This window comes from Barbus barbus (genome assembly GCF_936440315.1).
Source record: "Barbus barbus genome assembly, chromosome: 27".
Classification (NCBI taxonomy): domain Eukaryota; kingdom Metazoa; phylum Chordata; class Actinopteri; order Cypriniformes; family Cyprinidae; genus Barbus; species Barbus barbus.
In genome coordinates this window covers 23,522,534-23,540,092 of record NC_136755.1, presented here as the reverse complement: position 1 = coordinate 23,540,092, position 17,559 = coordinate 23,522,534, and the positions used below count along the sequence as shown (strand labels likewise).

Here is a 17,559-nt window from a genome sequence, read left to right as displayed (position 1 = left end):
TACATGTCAAAGAACGGTCAGTTTCCTTAGGGTCACAGGGTCACTTGGTGTTACATTTCCGTTCTCATCTTGGTTGCCATCGGCATCGCATCACAGTGTCCAATCTATACCGTTCTGATGCTGCTAATGAGATTGTGCTTCTGTTTTCTTATGCCCTACAAAAAAGTGCCATAATTTAACCTTTCAGCTTAATTTTTCAAATTGTCTTGCATTTAAGTAGTTTATTTACTGTATCTTCTGCTGCCTTGTAGCCGCTTTGTCCTAAAATGCATCCAGTTGAACTTTTTTAATGCCTTTGTGGGACATTAAACTATTCTGACCTTTCTAGTTAGAGTCCGTTTCATGAACAATGGTTCTTGGTTTTAGTTCCTGAGAGCTGTAGTTCACCGTTTTTTGTTCCAAATCCGCATGTCACCATTTGAGCTTCCTATTTAAGCACTCTCTTAGGTTAACCAATTAGTTAAATTAGATGGTGTAGTACTTCAAATAAAGAGCTGAGCACGGAAGCCTCATTAGAGTAACCCTGTCCGAAGTTTCAATTCAATTATGTTGCTAATTATAGTACAGAAATGTAAGAAAAAGAGCAATACACAAGAATTCTACTATTTAATTGATTTTTATTCCATTACTTTTAAAATCATATTTGATTAAAGGAGTAATTCCCGTAATTGATTAATGCTGTCTTATCCTCCAGCTGTTTTTCTTTTTGCTTCATTTTGCAATATTCATGATTATACAGTCTACAGGTCTCTTTTTTCCACTTAACTTTGGCCTCTGTCCTCAAAATTAACTAATGGAGTTGCTTTAGGATCATTTCAGGTGTCTTTTGTGTGTGTGTGTGTCTTCAGGAGAGCCTCGGATTACTTGGACGAAGGTTCCTTTGGGAACTTGCCCATAGTTTTATCTTCATTTGGACAGTTTTATGTTTCACTTGCGGTTTCCATTTGAGAGATGCGGCCCCTGTTACATGAGAAACAGATGATTTAGATGTGAGCAGAGAAGCGTTCACATACAACTAATGAGTGTTCGAAGGAAACACAGAGTTGTGTAACGCTATCAGGTTATATAATCACGCATTGGATGAGAATGACAGTTTATAATTCCATCTAAATGTCTCTCATAAAGTGCCAAACCTGCTATACCACAATTCTTTGAGGTTTAACGTTACCTCTCTGTGTAACTTTGACATCAGAATGTTAAGTTGGTTAACCCAATTACAGCCATAAAAACACTGAAGCAAATCGTTCAGCCTTGTATCAGTGCTTCTGTTCATGGCCAAATCCTGTACATGCTCCAGTCTTTCTCATCTTCTGTTGTGCCTCATCAATGACTGTGTCTGTTTCTACATGCGCAGTAGCTCGCTGAACCCGGAGAGAGAAGATCCAAGATGCCACGCTCAAAGTGTGATGTGTAAGAATGTTGCTTTTTGAGTGACAAACCCCTAATCAGAATTTCCCTCTAAATCAAATAAACCCCTCAAACAGTAAGGATATTATCTCAAACAAATTATTGAGAGAGCATTTCACATTTTGTTTTCACCCATAGTCCAAAACATGTGTTTGTGCCAGAATTAACTGAGCTAAAGCTCCACCCATGCTAGTCATGTGACCATACATGCAGCAGGGTCTATGGAGGGGCGCGCCATATCCTTGTATCTAACCTTTGACCTTTTCAACCACCTTACAGCATGTCCAAAGAGCCAAGCTCCAACTTGGAGAGCGCCATGCAGATGCTCATCAAGACCTTTCATAAGTATTCCGGGAAGGAAGGAGATAAATACACGCTCAGCCGAGGAGAACTAAGGGAACTTCTGACGGAGGAGCTGGGAAATTATCTTGGGGTGAGAAGAAAGCTTTTGGTTTCACAAATAAGATATTAAATAAAAAAAGGGTGTGGGTGTTGCAAAGTAGGTGTTCCAAACTGAAATTGAGCCATGTGTTTGGAAGGGAGGGATAAAAAAAAAGGATTTGTAATGTCCACCAAAAATTACAAAGACAAACATGTTTTATGTACATTAATAAGCAAATTGTAAACATTAAGACAGGAACATGCATTAAGAGAGTAAATAGTAAATACATAAATAAAATGACTTGATAAAATCAATGATGTGCATTTAATAATAAAACAAAGTTTTCTTCAAAATATATCTTTGATTTTGTTTTCACATTTTGTTCAAATCTTTTCACATAAATTCCTCAGAACTTCTGCAAAAAAGATTTAAATACCTGCTATCTGCCATACATACATTTCAGCCAAAACAAATATGACACAACCTGTAATGCAAGCACAGATTTGCATCTTCTGTAAGTTACAGAACTGCCCATTTGGTAAGGTTTACAGATTCAGTGACCCTGTAATTATGTCTCATGCAAATATTTTATACGTGGATCCAGCCTCTGGCTTTTTCTTCTGAAATGAACACACACATTCCCTTTCATTAACATTCCCAGCGTTCTTCAAGCTACACACTTAACAAAATGACATGATCACTTTTGACTTTACTTTTATGCAATCTTAAAAATAAAGGTTCCAAAAATGGGTTTTCACCTCCGTGCCATAGAAGAACTTTTTTTATTAGTGTAAAGGATATTCCAATGATCTCTTCCACTATGAACCTTTTAAATCAATTTAATAATACTTTTATATAAAAAATTAAGGTTCCAAAAGGAGGTTTTCACTGAAATGTCATAAAAGAACCATTTTTGTTTCCCCAAAGAACCTTTCAGTGAATAGTTCTTAAAATAACCATTTGAAGAACATTTAAAGAACCTTTGGTGTAATGGAAAGTTTCCAAGGATGGTAAAGATTCTTCATGGAACCATACCAATAAAGAACCTTTATTTTTAAGACTAAAGAACCCATTTCCACTGTGAAGATTTTAGTTCAATAGAACGGTTCCATGGATGTTTAAGGTTCTTCATGGAACCATTGATGCCAGTAAGTGTATTTTATTACATACTGATACACAGTTTTAACTCTCCATCTTTTCATTTTTGTCTTCATGCAGAGCGCTCAAGATAAAGACGCGGTGGAGCGAGTGATGAACGACCTGGATTCCAATAATGACGGCGAGGTGGACTTCACCGAGTTCATCATCCTCATGGGTGCGCTGACCGTGGCCTGCAACGACTTCTTTCTGGACAGCCCGGCGCCCAAAAACAAGCCTGAGAGCAAGGGCGATGCGGCCACAACAGAGGAAAAGAAAGAGTAATGAGCGAATGCTACCAGAACAGAGAGAAAAAATGGAGCAAAGTATTAGTAGGTTGCATGGTTGAGAACAAGAGAGTGTGTTTCATCCATTTCTTTTATCAGGACCGACAAACCTAGTTCCTGGAGGAGTTTTCTCTGCTTTAATAATTCAACTGAAGCTGTTAATATACTTTCAAAGCAAAACTGACAAACCCTGAAGGCAAAGACTTGGGGGTTTGACAGAACTATTTTTTTTTCTAGTTAATGAGAAGTTCTTGAGGAAAGTCTTTCAGGATGGGTGCCTTCTGTTTCATATGAGCGCAGACATTATATACAGCTATAAATAGTGTTTTTTTGGATGAAGATATAGCAGAAAAGTCTATTTTAAGTGCAATAAATGGCTACTAAATGAATGTCAAAGCCTGTGGTGAGTTATAGACGGTTATGAAAGCTCATTTTTAATAATTCTGAACTGTGACTTGAAAACAGATGTTGAGGTATTTATATTTATATCTTTCATGATGATGTAATTATAAATACCCTTTATTGTTGACAGCAGACAACATTACGTCTACTTCATGGTTACCATAAATTCTGAACAGTGTTCATAATCTATAATAATTCAGTGTTGAAGATGTGAACTTGGTTTGTCTCTTTCTGTGCATCTATTTTTTAGCCTATTGTTATTTAATAATCAATATGTATCTTCTTAATTATAATAAACATGCAACTGACCTCCATACTTTGTCTGACATTTTTTGTACTGTAATTCTACATTTTAAAATGTTTAAAAATGGTTTTCTGTTATGATTAGTTGTCTCTCTCTGATTAGTATAAAAAGTTTAGTTTACTACACCAAGTTTTTTTTTTTAGATTTTTTAGATTTTAAATATTAAATAGGCTTACTGTCATTTTTCTATACATTCACATATACCAAATTTGATTGATAATGTTATATCATCCTGCTTCTAAAATCTGTTCTAAAAATTAAAAAATTTAAATCATATATTAAAAACTAATATTTTAAAGTAACTATACAAGTCAAACTAGATAGATAGATAGATAGATAGATAGATAGATAGATAGATAGATAGATAGATAGATAGATAGATAGATAGATAGAAACATTTCTTATTTTCATTTAGTTTAAGTTGAAGTGGTAAAATAACTAAAACTAAATAAAGAAAGATTACACTTAACAAAAATTATACATAAAATAAAATGTAAAAGTAAAATCTAATTTGAAATATTAACAAAAACTATAACAGTACATTATCTCAGTTATACTAAAATAACACTGCTCTGAACAAGAATTCTATCTTTTCCAGCAAAGCACAAATTTATCATTCATGAAAACATAAACAAATTTGAGATTATGGGTCCTTTTTGAGTGGAATTGTTCAAAAGTCAGCTGCTTTTACCCCAGACGTGCAGTAGGCAAAACTTTGTTTAACAGTTGACTAAAGTGTCTGATATTACTGTAAATCCACAACAGTGGGGATTCCCGCTATAGATGTGTGTAAATACAACAAAGCTGCTTGCTTGAGCACATCCTGGACTTGTTGCTCATTTCCGGCTCAACCTGTTTGACCTGATCTACTACTAGCCATGTTTACCCAGGCCTGTAAAGGAGAAACAATAAGCAACCACAAAACAGAAAAAGCATTCAAATGTCTCCTGATCCTGAATTAATTTTCCCAGAAGCACATTTGTGTTCAGCTCCGAGCTAATTACTTCAGTCCAGACAGTCATGTTGAATCAATTATGAATGGTATCTTTAATTTCAGTGATATAAGCATTTACTGGTTTGTGTTACATGGCAAACTGATCACATGCTGCTGTATTCATTTTGCTCCAGCCAAAAAAATATTTAACGCATTGGATCAGACATAGGGTGCTTTCTACAGGAATGCATTACGACAAAGTTTACACTACATGACCTCATGTCGTTCACGGAGATGTAAATGACACAAACCTGCACATGCAATGGCAAAGACATCAGAAAGGCTGTCACAAACAATGCAGAAATGTTTAACAAGTGTACTTTGTATTTATTCTCTGGCCTAATTACTAACTTAAACTTTGCGTTCATAAAAATACTGTATATATTTCATACACACAACTTTTCAAAAGTCTCTTATGTTCACCAAGGCTGCATTCATTTGATCGAAAACACATAAAAACAATATTGTGAAATATTATTATTATGATTTAAAGTAGTTTCTATTTAAATATAACCCAAAAAGTAATTTATTTTGATCCTTCAGGAATCATTCTAATATGCTGAATGACATTCTAATATGGTGCTCAAGAATAATATCTTATTATAAATGTTGAAAACAGTTGTGCTGCTTATATTTAATATAATAATATGTTTTAATAATATTTTAAAAATTTATTTTTGTGGAAACCTTGATAGATTTTTTTTTCCGTATTCTATAGCAAGTTTAAAATACAGCATTTGTGACCCTGGACCACAAAACCAGTCGTAAGGGTCAATTTTTTAAAATTGAGATTTATACATCATCTGAAAGCTGAATAAGTGTGCATTCCATTGCTGTATGGTTTGTTAGAATAGGACAATATTTGGCTGAGATACTATTTCAATATCTGGAATCTGAGGTGTAAAAAAAAAAAAGAAAAACTGAGAAAATTGCCTATAAAGTTGTCCAAATGAAGTCCTTATCAATGCATATTACTAAATAAAATTTTGATATATTTACGGTAGAACATTTACAAAATATCTTCATGGAACATGATCATACTTAATTTTTAGCATAAAAGAAAAATCGATAATTTTGACCCATACAAAGTAATTTTGGCTATTGCTACAAATATACCCGTGCAACTTAAGACTGGTTTTGTGGTCCAGGGTCACACACACACACACACACACACACACACACATATATAAACTATGAAGTGTCCAGAAAAAATTTATAATTTTTTTAATTCAAATTTATTTATTTATTTGTTTCATTTAAACCCTAACCTCTTTTTTGAATTGAATGAATGAATGAATGAATGAATGAATGATTCATTCATTAATTTTGAATTAAAAAATTGTGATGTTATTAAATGCCACTTGTTTTAATATTTTATTATAAATTATATTAATACATTCTTACATGTGACTTAAGTGTTTGAATGCTTTTTAGGACCATGTGCAAGATGTATCAAGGAGGTGTAAAATGCAGAGATCTGGACCTCATAATGTTTATGACAGCTATATAAGTCTTTTTTTTTATTTACCACACATTTTATTAAAACGATATACAAATTAGGAATACAAGCAATTATCATGATGAGACAATAGTGTGTGAATTGTCCAAGATAGTACAAGCTAATAAAGGAATGATACTAAGGATAGGAAAAGCATAAAAATGTTTTGCCTTATTAATTCTATCTTATTAATTCCTTTATCGCCACATTATCCATGCAGGATACAAATCCTGCTTTCACACAAACAATTAGATAATATAAAATCGATAATATCTGTCTTGCTCCAGACTACAGGACAGTGACAGTCTTTTGGCCAGGGCTGAGGCTGTTGTGGCAGCTGTGATGTGGCGGTGTCACCTGACCGGGTTCGGCTGGTAACTGTAGTGCTGCATGTCACCGTTATCTGGCCATGCTGTCTGGACCAACCCTGACAGACACCTCAGCTTATCTCACGCGCTGAACGTCTCCACCAAAGTCTCCTCCAGCTCTGCTTCTGATCCCTCCACGGATGATCTGTGCTCACGATAACAACAACGACAACAGTGTCCATATCAGTGTTCATACATGCAGACAAACATGTACTTCCTACAAACTAATGTGGAGGTGCACACAAGGAGCTCACACGCAATGATTCGCTCATGTATATGAACACAGGAATGCATTTGTAAAACTATGTTTGACATTCTAGGGCAAATCTGACAAATGTGAGAGTGTGTGAGCAGGTTCAGAGAGCCACAGATGATAATGCAATAGATTACAAACACCAGTATTTGTACTGTGACCCACATTTCCTCATACTTTTTGATACTGGATAGTAAATTGTGTTAGAAGCCACTACTACATTTTACACTCTTACTAGATATGGTGTTTGTAATCTATTGCGTAATCATGCATTATCATCATTATTTAATTGTATTTAAATTTTAGTAGTATCTACTACATGTAATTTATGTTTAAATAAGATTAATAGTTTTTATATAGCAAGGATGCATTACATTAAACAAGAGTTCAACAGTAAATTGATCAAAAATGATTTCTAATAAATCTTTTGAACTTTCTATTCATCGAAGACTCCTGGGAAAAAATGAAGCACAGATTCCACAACAATATTAGGCAGTACAATGTTTCTTGAGTAGGAAATCAGCATATTAGAATAAATTTCTATATAGAATATAAGAATATAATTTCTAAAAAACAGTAGAAATAGTAACAGCTATTTTATATTGTAATAATATTTCCACAATACTGTTTTTGCGGTATGTTTTATCGACTCAGTGCAGCCTTGGTGACTTCTTCCAAAAACATTAAAACATCTTTCCAACCCCAAACCTTTGAACGGTGGTGTATAAAAACTGAACATTATAATGTTCCCACAACCAAAATGTAATACGGAAAATGTTTCAACATACATTTGTTGTCTGGTGGTGTTTCTGGTTGAACACTGCAGTTTGAGGTTGAAGCAAACTACAGTTGTTCTCACCCTTACAAAGTTTTAAACACATGGTCTGTATTGTAATTAACTTGATTTCTCTCACTTGTTTTATTTCCTATGTTTGCAGTGTAATTTCTCATTGTTTAGATCACAACTATAAGCCAGTGGTCGAGCTACATTTGCAAACTATTACAATTTGACTAGCACGCTAACTGCTACCAGCTAAAACTCATAGTATAGTGTGAAATGTTCCCAGGCCTATAAAGGTTTGACTTTTTAACTAAACTTTTGTAATATCACAATTACAAAATGCTACCATCTTTTTACTATTTGATTAGAAAATTATATTTTTATTGCAGTTAATCTACTATGAAACCAAAGAGCCTGTTTTCTTAAGGCCTCGTTATTTCTGGGGAGAGCTTTGATTTACACGTTTTCACGTGTTTGGTGTATCTTTAACGGCTGGTTTGTCTGTCTATCTCATACAATATGGCTCTGGTCTTAAACTGGATCACAGCATGCGTCACAAGAGACCGCTTATCGGACTCAGCTATCATGATGATGAAGTAAGAAAGGTAAAAAGAGAGGGATCTTAGCGTACCTACTGAAAGGAAAGGGGGAGGGCTGGTGTCAATTCAAGCCTTTTCCCCTGCATGTTAAGTGTCTTTAATACCGGTGAAATGACACCGAGGCAACACTTTGCCCATTTTTAGCAGCGTGATTCCCTTCGGCTATCACGTATTGCTGCTATTCTACCCTAATCTACCCCCGGGGGCCGCATGGACTCGTGTACATCTGATCTGCAAACAGTCATTAACCCTGTCGCCTCTGTCACCCCTTCACCTAACCTTCACTGCGATCTTAACCTGCCTATGACAGCAGCCCTGGATTAACAATTCATCTCTATTTAAGACAATGCAGAAGGTAACTCAATCCCCAGGCTAAAATTAACACTAATGGGTCTTGAAGAGGGCCTGAGAATGCAGAAATCATTCATGAGGAGCACTCGGGAAAGACGTATCAATGAAATGATTCATAACTAATGACCAACGGAGGATCAGGGCAAGGTGAATGAATGACAGTGTGACCATGCACCTTTGGACCTGGACGGGGTCTTCATTTTGCATTGTGTTATTTATGGCGGTGCACTGAATAACTGACAGGGTTATTAAACTAAATCAGAAATCCTAAAAAAACATTCCCGTTGCTTGAAATAAAATGAATATTAACTAAAATAAAATAAATATTTTTTTAAGCTGAAAAAAAAAAAAAAATATATATATATATATATATATTATTTCATCCAGATGCCAAGGCAACATTTCTCATGTTTCTCAACTTAATTTAGGCTTACTAAAATAACTAAAACTAAATAAAAATTAATAAACACTATCCACCTTATTTTCCCCGTAAGAGCTGGCGTAGCCATTTGCAAATTGAATGTTTTTTTTTTTTTTTTTTTTTTTTAATGCTTGAACAAATACATAACAAAAGCACCAAGGGTATACATACAAATAAAATAAATAAATAAAAAGTATATATTAACTATACATGTATGTATAAAGTCAACAAATAAATTAAAATAAAATAAAATAATGAAAGGCATTACTAAATCATTGTAAATTGAATGTGTCTGGCTTCCGGTGTCATCCACTTACAGCTATTGATGGCTGTACAAATCAGCAAACTGGTGTGTCTTTCCATATTATTTTAATATATTATCTTAATTATGAACACACTGATTTGAAGCGCTAACAGTTTTACCATTTACTGCACCACAGTTTAGTCTTATACTTCTCGTTATTTTTCTCTTCGAAAGTCTCGCACATTCACAGAAAATGGCTCACTTCCACTTTGAAAAATAAGTTGAATATATATAAAACTTTAAAATTAAAAACAACTTCTAAATATTATTAAAAACTATAATACTATCTCAATTATATTAAATAACACTGGTAACTGACTGCAAAATCATGGCAGAAAGTGGTGGATTTGAAGAAGATAAAGTGGAAAATGATGAAGATAATTGATGATTGAATGAAGATGATTCCACATCAAAGTGTTTTTAAAGAGCGATTAAGAATAACCTTTGGGTCATTAATTGGTTCAGTATTAGCCAACAGACCTGATATTGTAATCATAGGAGCTTTTAAAATGTAAATGCACGAAGCAAATAAACAAGAAAGATAGATAGATAGATAGACAGATTTTTAGAAAATGTAATTTGGATGAGTAGGAAAATGCCTGTTACATCCAGTTACTTTTAGTTTGCACAACATGTAAAGTTCATATATAATGCACCACTTATATTGTATTACAAACGGGTGTACCTACCTCATAGGCCTATGCTATTTTCTAGGGCAGTGTGAAAGTATCCTCAAGTCATTCAAAGCAGAAATGGTTTCAGACAATCAATAATAGCTGTGTGCTGCCAAGATTTGTCCTGTTACTTTTACAACTGATTGGTACAAATAATAGGCCTACATTGGGGCCAATGTATTATTTGCAGTGTTGGTTTTTTGCATGACCAATAGAGGCCGTCAGACACTAACTTTTAGTCAGATAGGCATGTTATATTACTCTCATGTCTTTTTTACTAGGTGAAAAAAACAAGTTCAGGAGTGGAGCTGGTGTGTACTGTGTTAACTCGACAACAAGAGGGCAGCAAAGTCAATGGTATTATACATTTAAGCTGTGAAAGTTATGTGTAGCTAATTGTCTTGTTCTAAACAGTTTTGCCTTTGAGCTGAAAATGTGTGATTTATGATTTGTGTTTAGGGGACTGATCCTGGATCAGTAGAAGTACAAAGGAAAAACCAACATTAGTGCACTGTTCTGACTTGTGACAGTTGTTTCTTCACATCTGAATATCCTAAAACATGCTTTCATAAATGATTGTATATATATATATATTAAATTGTAATTATTTTATTATTCTATTTTTGACATCAGTGTTCACACAAACTGCTTTTGTCACAAAAAGTATACTTTTTTATTTTAAAGGCATTTTACATTTAGAACAAGATACTTTATTTAGGAAAAATTATAGAGGAGTCAAAATTAAAACAATATCACGTTAAATCAAACTACAACTCCACTCATGCAGCTGAACCATTCAAGCATTCCGACGCGCCTATTATCAAATCGTGGGGAACAATTCTTCTTTTTAGAAAACAATCATAGTACATTCCCTCCAAAACAATACGCACAAGATCATAAATAAATTCTAATTGTACCTATTTACAACAGTGCAGTGAACTGACTGCAAAATGCACAACACACAATTTCTCCCCGCATCACTGGCGAAATGGTCTGATCTCGATCAGTCCACATGTTTGATACACGGGGGGGGGGGGGGCGATCAAAATATTGAGCAGTTACAGAAACAGCGTCAGGCATTTATTAGGTCTACCTTGCCTAAACGTCAGTAATATGTATGTCAATACAAAACAATTCTATAATATCACCAGAAACATAACAAATTTGTAAAAATCGCTTATTTGTTTTAGCAAGCCCACCCCTATTTTCCACACATGCCGTGCGCGAGTCGACTCCGGCTGTCCCTCTTTGTCCGGCAACGAGCAGGCCGTGATTAACATGGCCAATTTCGCGTTTGGGGATAAATATTAAATCGTAAGTCTATTTGACATTGATTGTTTGTCATATGCGGGTTGACATCCATGCCTTGATGCAACAGTCAGGTGTATATGAATGAGCTGTGTGAGCAACGTTTAGCGTCTGTACCTTGCTTGCTGATGGCTAACGGCTAACGGTAGCTAGATGGCGAATTCAAATCACGTTTGAATTAAATTCAAACGCCTAACGCGTCGTTTACAGTCGCACTGTATCTTCGAATCGAACGCAGTTTAAAATGGTGGGAAGAGCTCGGTGTGCTTGCATCTGAATGACATTTCGACGGCCGTCCAGGTAGAAACACATCTGTATGTGATCACATTGCAGGCAGGCAGATGTGTATTCACATTCAGTCCATCCCAATCACTTCTTATCACGGTTTTGCTTGCAAAGATCTTTTGGTTAATAACTCAACATCTTCAGACGTATCTGCTGCGATGCTCATCGCGGTATTATTTGGGGGTGCATGCGTGTAAACGTGCAGAAAATAATAAATCTGACTCAAATCATGAATGCATCCTTCAGACATGTTGCTAAGTAGGTGCCTGATCTCATTGGCCCACCGGTACAGTTAAAATTAAGCATTTCACACGCTATTCCTGGGGCTGCGGGGTGGTACTCGTTGGACCCGAGGAGGTTTAATAAAGTAATTTCTGTAAATGAACGGTGTCATGGCACCGCACCGACAGTCATTTTAATGGCGGGACAGCAGGCGGGACAGAGTCAAGGAAAACGAGGCAAAGGTAGGAAACTGTCAAGCAGCGCATCTCTGTGTCCGAGCGGGGATCCACACAGCTCTGGCTGCAAATCTCCCTTTTCCCTGTCCGCACTTGCCTGAATGTACGGTGGCCTTGTTTTCGTGGGGATCTGTCTTTGGGTAGCTTTATGTCAACCTCGCATCACTTGTCTATTCACGCGTGTTCGTTTGGGGTTTGTTTTATTTATTTATTTATTTTTACACCCATTGCATTCAACTCTTTTCCAACGTGTTATTTGCCCTAAATGCAAGCGTCTTACTTTGGATCAGGGTTTGGGATCTCTAAAGGGTTACATAAAAGTTCATCAGCTGTAAAGTTTGTCTTCAGAGAGAGAGACCGATATGACAGATTATCTTTAAGTGTCTGATAAACAATATGCATAAAACAACTCTTATTACTGCTTTTAAAAAACAACAACAATTAAATGAGATATATTTAATATAATATTTGATAGGAATTTAAACAAAATTATTATTATTATAAAATATATGCTAATTTTTTGTCAGCATTGTCCAGATTTATAATTATATCTAATAAAAAGAAGAATGTATTGGATAATAATAATTATTGTTTAAAAAAGTGACTATCATAGTGACTGTGAATACTGTAGTTAGGTGCTAGTCTTTAGAGACAAATATTGCTGTATATTATCCATAAAATTATTGGTCAAACTGATTATGTATCTCTAGTCGTCAGTTTCTTGTCATAATATTTAATAACATGGGATGCACTTTGATAATCTAGGTTTTATGGGGGGGGGGGGGGTGTTTTAGTTTTATGGTTTGATTTATTTGGTTCTCAAGAAATGTATTATTTAGTGGAGGTACTAAGATGTGTGGTTGTTGTTTCCACACAGTTGTATAATAGAAACAAAAAACATGATCTAAAAGCTATCAACATATGTTTAACAAAATAGTCCGTTACCAAATCTATTTGTTACCAGTGCTCTGCTTTTTCTCTTTAAATGCCAGTCAGGTTCACAGTTGATGCTAGCAGTGTGACACAATGGGCATGTAAATGAGCAATTCCACCTAATGGCAGATTACAGTGAAAAATGATCTTGTGCACGTTTTTGCATCAAAAAAAGTTTTATATAAGTGTGCTTTTGGTCTAACCGCACCTTTCTCCCTCCCTATTCTTGTTCGTTGTTCCCCCTTTCCATTTCTGCTTCCATAGGTTCCCAGATGAAGAGCCCAGAGAAAAAGAAGAGGAAGTCCAACGCTCAGGTAAATTTTTGAATCTTTGTACTTAATGCTTTATTTTATATTTAGCCTAATTTGTTGTAATATTTGCAAAGGTATTCGTATTTTAGTGAACTTGGTACCCTCTTTAAGCTATATGTTAACAATAATTGCATTTAATGACCAATTCAGTGCATGAACATTAGAAACTAAGCAATTCAGCATTACCAACTAATTTCTCACCCTTTGTATTTCATGTTAGGGGGCTGCATTCTCCCACCTCTCTGAGTTTGCACCCCCTCCTACTCCGATGGTTGATCACCTGGTGGCCTCTAACCCTTTTGATGATGACTTTGGTCCACCATCGCGATCTGGTGGAGGGGGTGGTCCAGGTAGTGCCTCTTTTCTGCCCAGTCCAGGGGGCGGTGGAGGTGGCTACGTTGGACCCGGTCGAATGGGAGGAGGTATGGGATTCATGGGCGGCCCAGGTGGACCTGGAGGTGTACAGCCTGGCCGACGACCCCCTTTCGGTCCGCCAACACCAAATACTGGACCACACCACCCACTCGGATTTGGGGGCATGCCGGGCTTTGGAGGTGGTGGAGGCGGAGGAGGTGGTGGAGGAGGATTTCCACCAGGAGGCCCATCCCAGTTTAACATGCCACCCAATTTCAGCCCACCCATGCACCCTGGGCAGGGCTTCAATCCAATGTTGTCACCTGGAGGAATGGGTGGCGGGCCAGGAGGTGGTGGAGGTCCACCTCATCCAAGGTTTGGGATGCCTCAACAACAGCCTCCACATGGACAAGGTGGCCATCCCTTCAACAGCCCACCCTTACCTGGCGGCCCTGGCCCTCGTGGGCCTCCGCACGGCCCCATGAACCCTATGGGGGGTATGGGAGGAGGAATGAACATGATGGGCATGGGTGGCGGAGGTGGTGGGGGTAATATGGTGGGTGGACACCCAGGTATCCCTCCACAAGGACAGTTTCCTCTTCCACAAGATGGCCCGTACCCTGGATCAAGTCCTCCTGTTGGTGAAGAGGGAAAGAACTTTGGTGGTCCAGGTGGTGGTCCACCTATTCCCTCTCAACAGCAACCACCTAACCTTAACCCCTCCGGTCCTCCATCCAACAATGCCACCCCTGGTCCGTCCCCAGCCCCTGGTCCCCCACAGCCTGGAGGTGGTTTCTCAGGTCATCCAGATGTCCAACAACCCAACCCCAACACTCCAGGTCAACCCCAGTCGGCTCCTCAACCCCCCAATCCCAACTCGTCCCCCACAGGCCCACATAACGGTCCCCAGCCTCAACAGGCACCAACCAATCAGCATCCTCCACCCAACTCCACTGGTGGCCCTGGCCCCAACACCCCATCCAACCAGCAACAACCAACGCCACCAAACTCTGCTCCAGCTTCAGCGCCCTACAACCAGCAGAACAATACTCCTGGAGGTCCAATGCCAAACCAGCCACCCAACTCAAACCAGAACAACCTTAACAACAGCAGTGGTGGCAACACCCCAGGTAGCAACCCCAATCCTCCATCCAACTCCAACTCCACGCCCAACACCCAATCCCCACTTCCCAGTGGGCCCGCTCCTCCATCTGCTGGCCCAGGCTCCGGTCCCCCAAAGCTAGGTGGAGGCATGGTGTTCCCTTGTGGCCTCTGCCTGTCAGAAGTGCACGATGACCAAGAGGCCATCTTGTGCGAGGCCTCCTGCCAACGATGGTTCCATAGAGACTGCACAGGCCTAACTGAGCCAGCGTATGGGCTGCTAACCAGGGAGAGCGCCGCGGTGTGGGCTTGCGACTTCTGCCTCAAGACAAAGGAGATTCAAGTTGTTTATGTGCGCCAGGGACTAGGACAGCTGGTGGCTGCAAATGATGGCTAAAGGAGAGGAGAATATTGGGGAAGAGGGATGTTTGATTTATTTCTTGGTGCTTTGTTTTGTGTTTCACGGTGAGAAAGTGAAATGGAAATGAAGAATTAATCCACCAGAGGAGAGCGAGACACAGATAAAACTGAACTTCTTAATCTGATGTTACTTCTTGCATTTGTTTCTTCACAGACCTCAAAAGCACTTTTAGGGCCCATGTCGCTGATTAAAAAGCATTGTAACAGATGTTGGAAATGTTTGTATATAGAACATCATGACACATTTTCAAAATTCAGCTGTTTTTGATTGATGTTGCACTCATAGGTCTTCATTTCACCTTGGTGAAATATTTGGAGAAGCAAATTGATTCTGGCCACAATGAAAGGCAAAATTCAATATGTTTGTACAAGAATTTAACCTTTAGTGTGATTGTACCCAAGATCAGCCTCCAAAGAGCTGTCCAATCTTTTTTTTTCTTTCCAAAATCCACCTTGTTGATCTGCAAAGCACTGATGCCAACTTGCTACCTCAAAATTTTTGACATGTCTGGCTAAGAATGCTTTAAGTCAAGAGTGTATAGTCACCACACAACCTCTCCTCTCCTCTCAGTGATCTCCATTTCAGTATATCCAAAGGAAAACGGCAGCATCCTGAAAAAGGCATACAAGACATGTAGATAATCAACATTTCACTGTGTGTCTTTGAATACATGAGCGATCTGACAGAAATTGGAGTCCTGCGATTCTTTGTTAATAAAACTCTAGATTGTTTCTCTTCATGTACAGCTACTCACTGTTCTTGACACAAAGTGGACAATGATGGATGGTGGCATAGCCGATAGTGGTAATCCATAACCATATCAGTGTATGTAGTCTTTGGATTGCATGTGAACCAATGCAGTACTTCGTCAGAACTGTTTCAATTGTTACTTTTACTCTTCCGATTAGGCCTCATCCTGGGCTTTGAAGTAGACCAAATAACACAATGAAATCAAATGTTGTCGCAGAGTAAGATGTTTGCAGTTTCTTTTTATATTTCTGCATTTTTGTCCAAGTTGCCTTTGTTACTTTTTATGTACCTGTGTGTATGCTGTTCAATGTGCTTGCTCTGGTGCCCTCCATTCGCCAGCATTGTGCAGTAATATGGTGGGCTTTTCTGGCCTCTGGCTCTGTACTGAAAGAAGTAAATTGAATTGTTTTTTACAAGTCTTTTTTGGGACCTTTTATTATTGTATTAAATATAGGTAAAAAACAAAACTAAGGCATGTAATTAAAGATATATATTTTTTAACGTGTTCATTTTCAGCTCAGCAGTCTTTAAAATAATATTTAAAACGTTTCTTAAAATATATAAGAAAAACAGCATTTTTGTGCTCCTGTCAGTTAGCTGACAGTCAACTGTCTTTAAGATGTTTTAAACAAAACACTTGTATCCATTGTGATTTCATGACTGTATTTTTGATGAAAATAACAATTTCATAAATTTGTAGGGCAACCCAGACGACTAATTCAACATGGGATTTAAAAAAATTTTTTTTTAGAATTTAGTAAAATAATGTCTGTGGTTAACATTATTTTGAGGGTGCATGTTTTGTTGCAACAACTTAAATGATCTCAGTTTTGCATTTTGAAACTTATGTGTTTTCAAAAGGCTTTGAACAACAAGTTGCCATGCAAGGACTGCTACAGTTTATAAAACACATCAGTTCTTGTGATAGTTTTAGCCCTTTAAGCAACTTTTTTCCTACTGTAATTTTCTTAAAAACAAAACACAAAAGTCCCTAAAAGTAATATTAACCACAGACCTTATTTTACTCAAAAAAAAAAAAAAAGCTGCTGTAAATATCCGAGGAAACTCATGCCTCAAAAATGCAAATTTGGGGTGTATAAACTAGTTTATAATGCTGTGAATGGCCATATTCATGAAACATGAGTGGAACAAATGTCGAAATCATTCACAGATCCATACTTTTGCAAATGATTAACAGATATTTGTTCTAGTGTTGCTGTTCTATTTTGTTTTTTACTAAAGGAAACAATAAATAATGCTAATTAAAATCTTTATAAGAAAACGTTCAAAATAAAACTTGTTTGTTATCTGGCTTAAACCAATTGGTATGACCTTATGATACACTTATTTTATAGTTTATTTTCACAACTTTATTTTTAGTGTGTTGTTTTAAAACAAAATGCAAAATAAACAATGGCATCAAGTTTCTTAAATTGGTTAATGGTCGGGCCCTGAATTATTTTGTTTTGATTGACA

The 17,559-nt window shown here is 37.1% G+C and overlaps 2 protein-coding genes across 3 annotated transcripts; both read left to right on the top strand.

Moving 5' to 3' along the window:
- Positions 1-1,387: 1,387 nt before the first annotated feature.
- LOC306847045 (protein S100-A1-like) lies at positions 1,388-3,211 on the top strand (the record flags this gene model as incomplete). Its single annotated transcript, XM_079380784.1, has 3 exons — positions 1,388-1,410; positions 1,687-1,840; positions 3,008-3,211. 3 exons carry the CDS (start codon positions 1,388-1,390, stop codon positions 3,209-3,211), a joined length of 381 nt encoding a protein of 126 aa, XP_079236910.1.
- An 8,161-nt stretch (positions 3,212-11,372) lies between these two features.
- On the top strand, positions 11,373-16,496 carry LOC306847602 (pygopus homolog 2-like). 2 transcript variants are annotated; one of them, XM_079381646.1, is made up of 3 exons: positions 11,373-11,476; positions 13,411-13,460; positions 13,678-16,496. In XM_079381646.1, the coding sequence occupies exons 2-3, from the start codon at positions 13,419-13,421 to the stop codon at positions 15,307-15,309; spliced, it is 1,674 nt and encodes a 557-aa protein (XP_079237772.1). In that variant the 5' UTR covers positions 11,373-11,476; positions 13,411-13,418; the 3' UTR covers positions 15,310-16,496. The 2 variants fall into 2 exon arrangements, with proteins under 2 accessions (XP_079237772.1, XP_079237771.1); XM_079381645.1 differs by having other exon boundaries at positions 11,403-12,219.
- Positions 16,497-17,559: the final 1,063 nt, after the last annotated feature.

Coding starts and splice junctions, on each gene's coding strand:
- LOC306847602 (XM_079381645.1), top strand. CDS start 12,174: ATGGCGGGACAGCAGGCGGGACAGAGTCAAGGAAAACGAGGCAAAG. Junction 12,220..13,410: donor TCAAGGAAAACGAGGCAAAG/GTAGGAAACTGT, acceptor CTGCTTCCATAG/GTTCCCAGATGAAGAGCCCA. Junction 13,461..13,677: donor AGAGGAAGTCCAACGCTCAG/GTAAATTTTTGA, acceptor ATTTCATGTTAG/GGGGCTGCATTCTCCCACCT.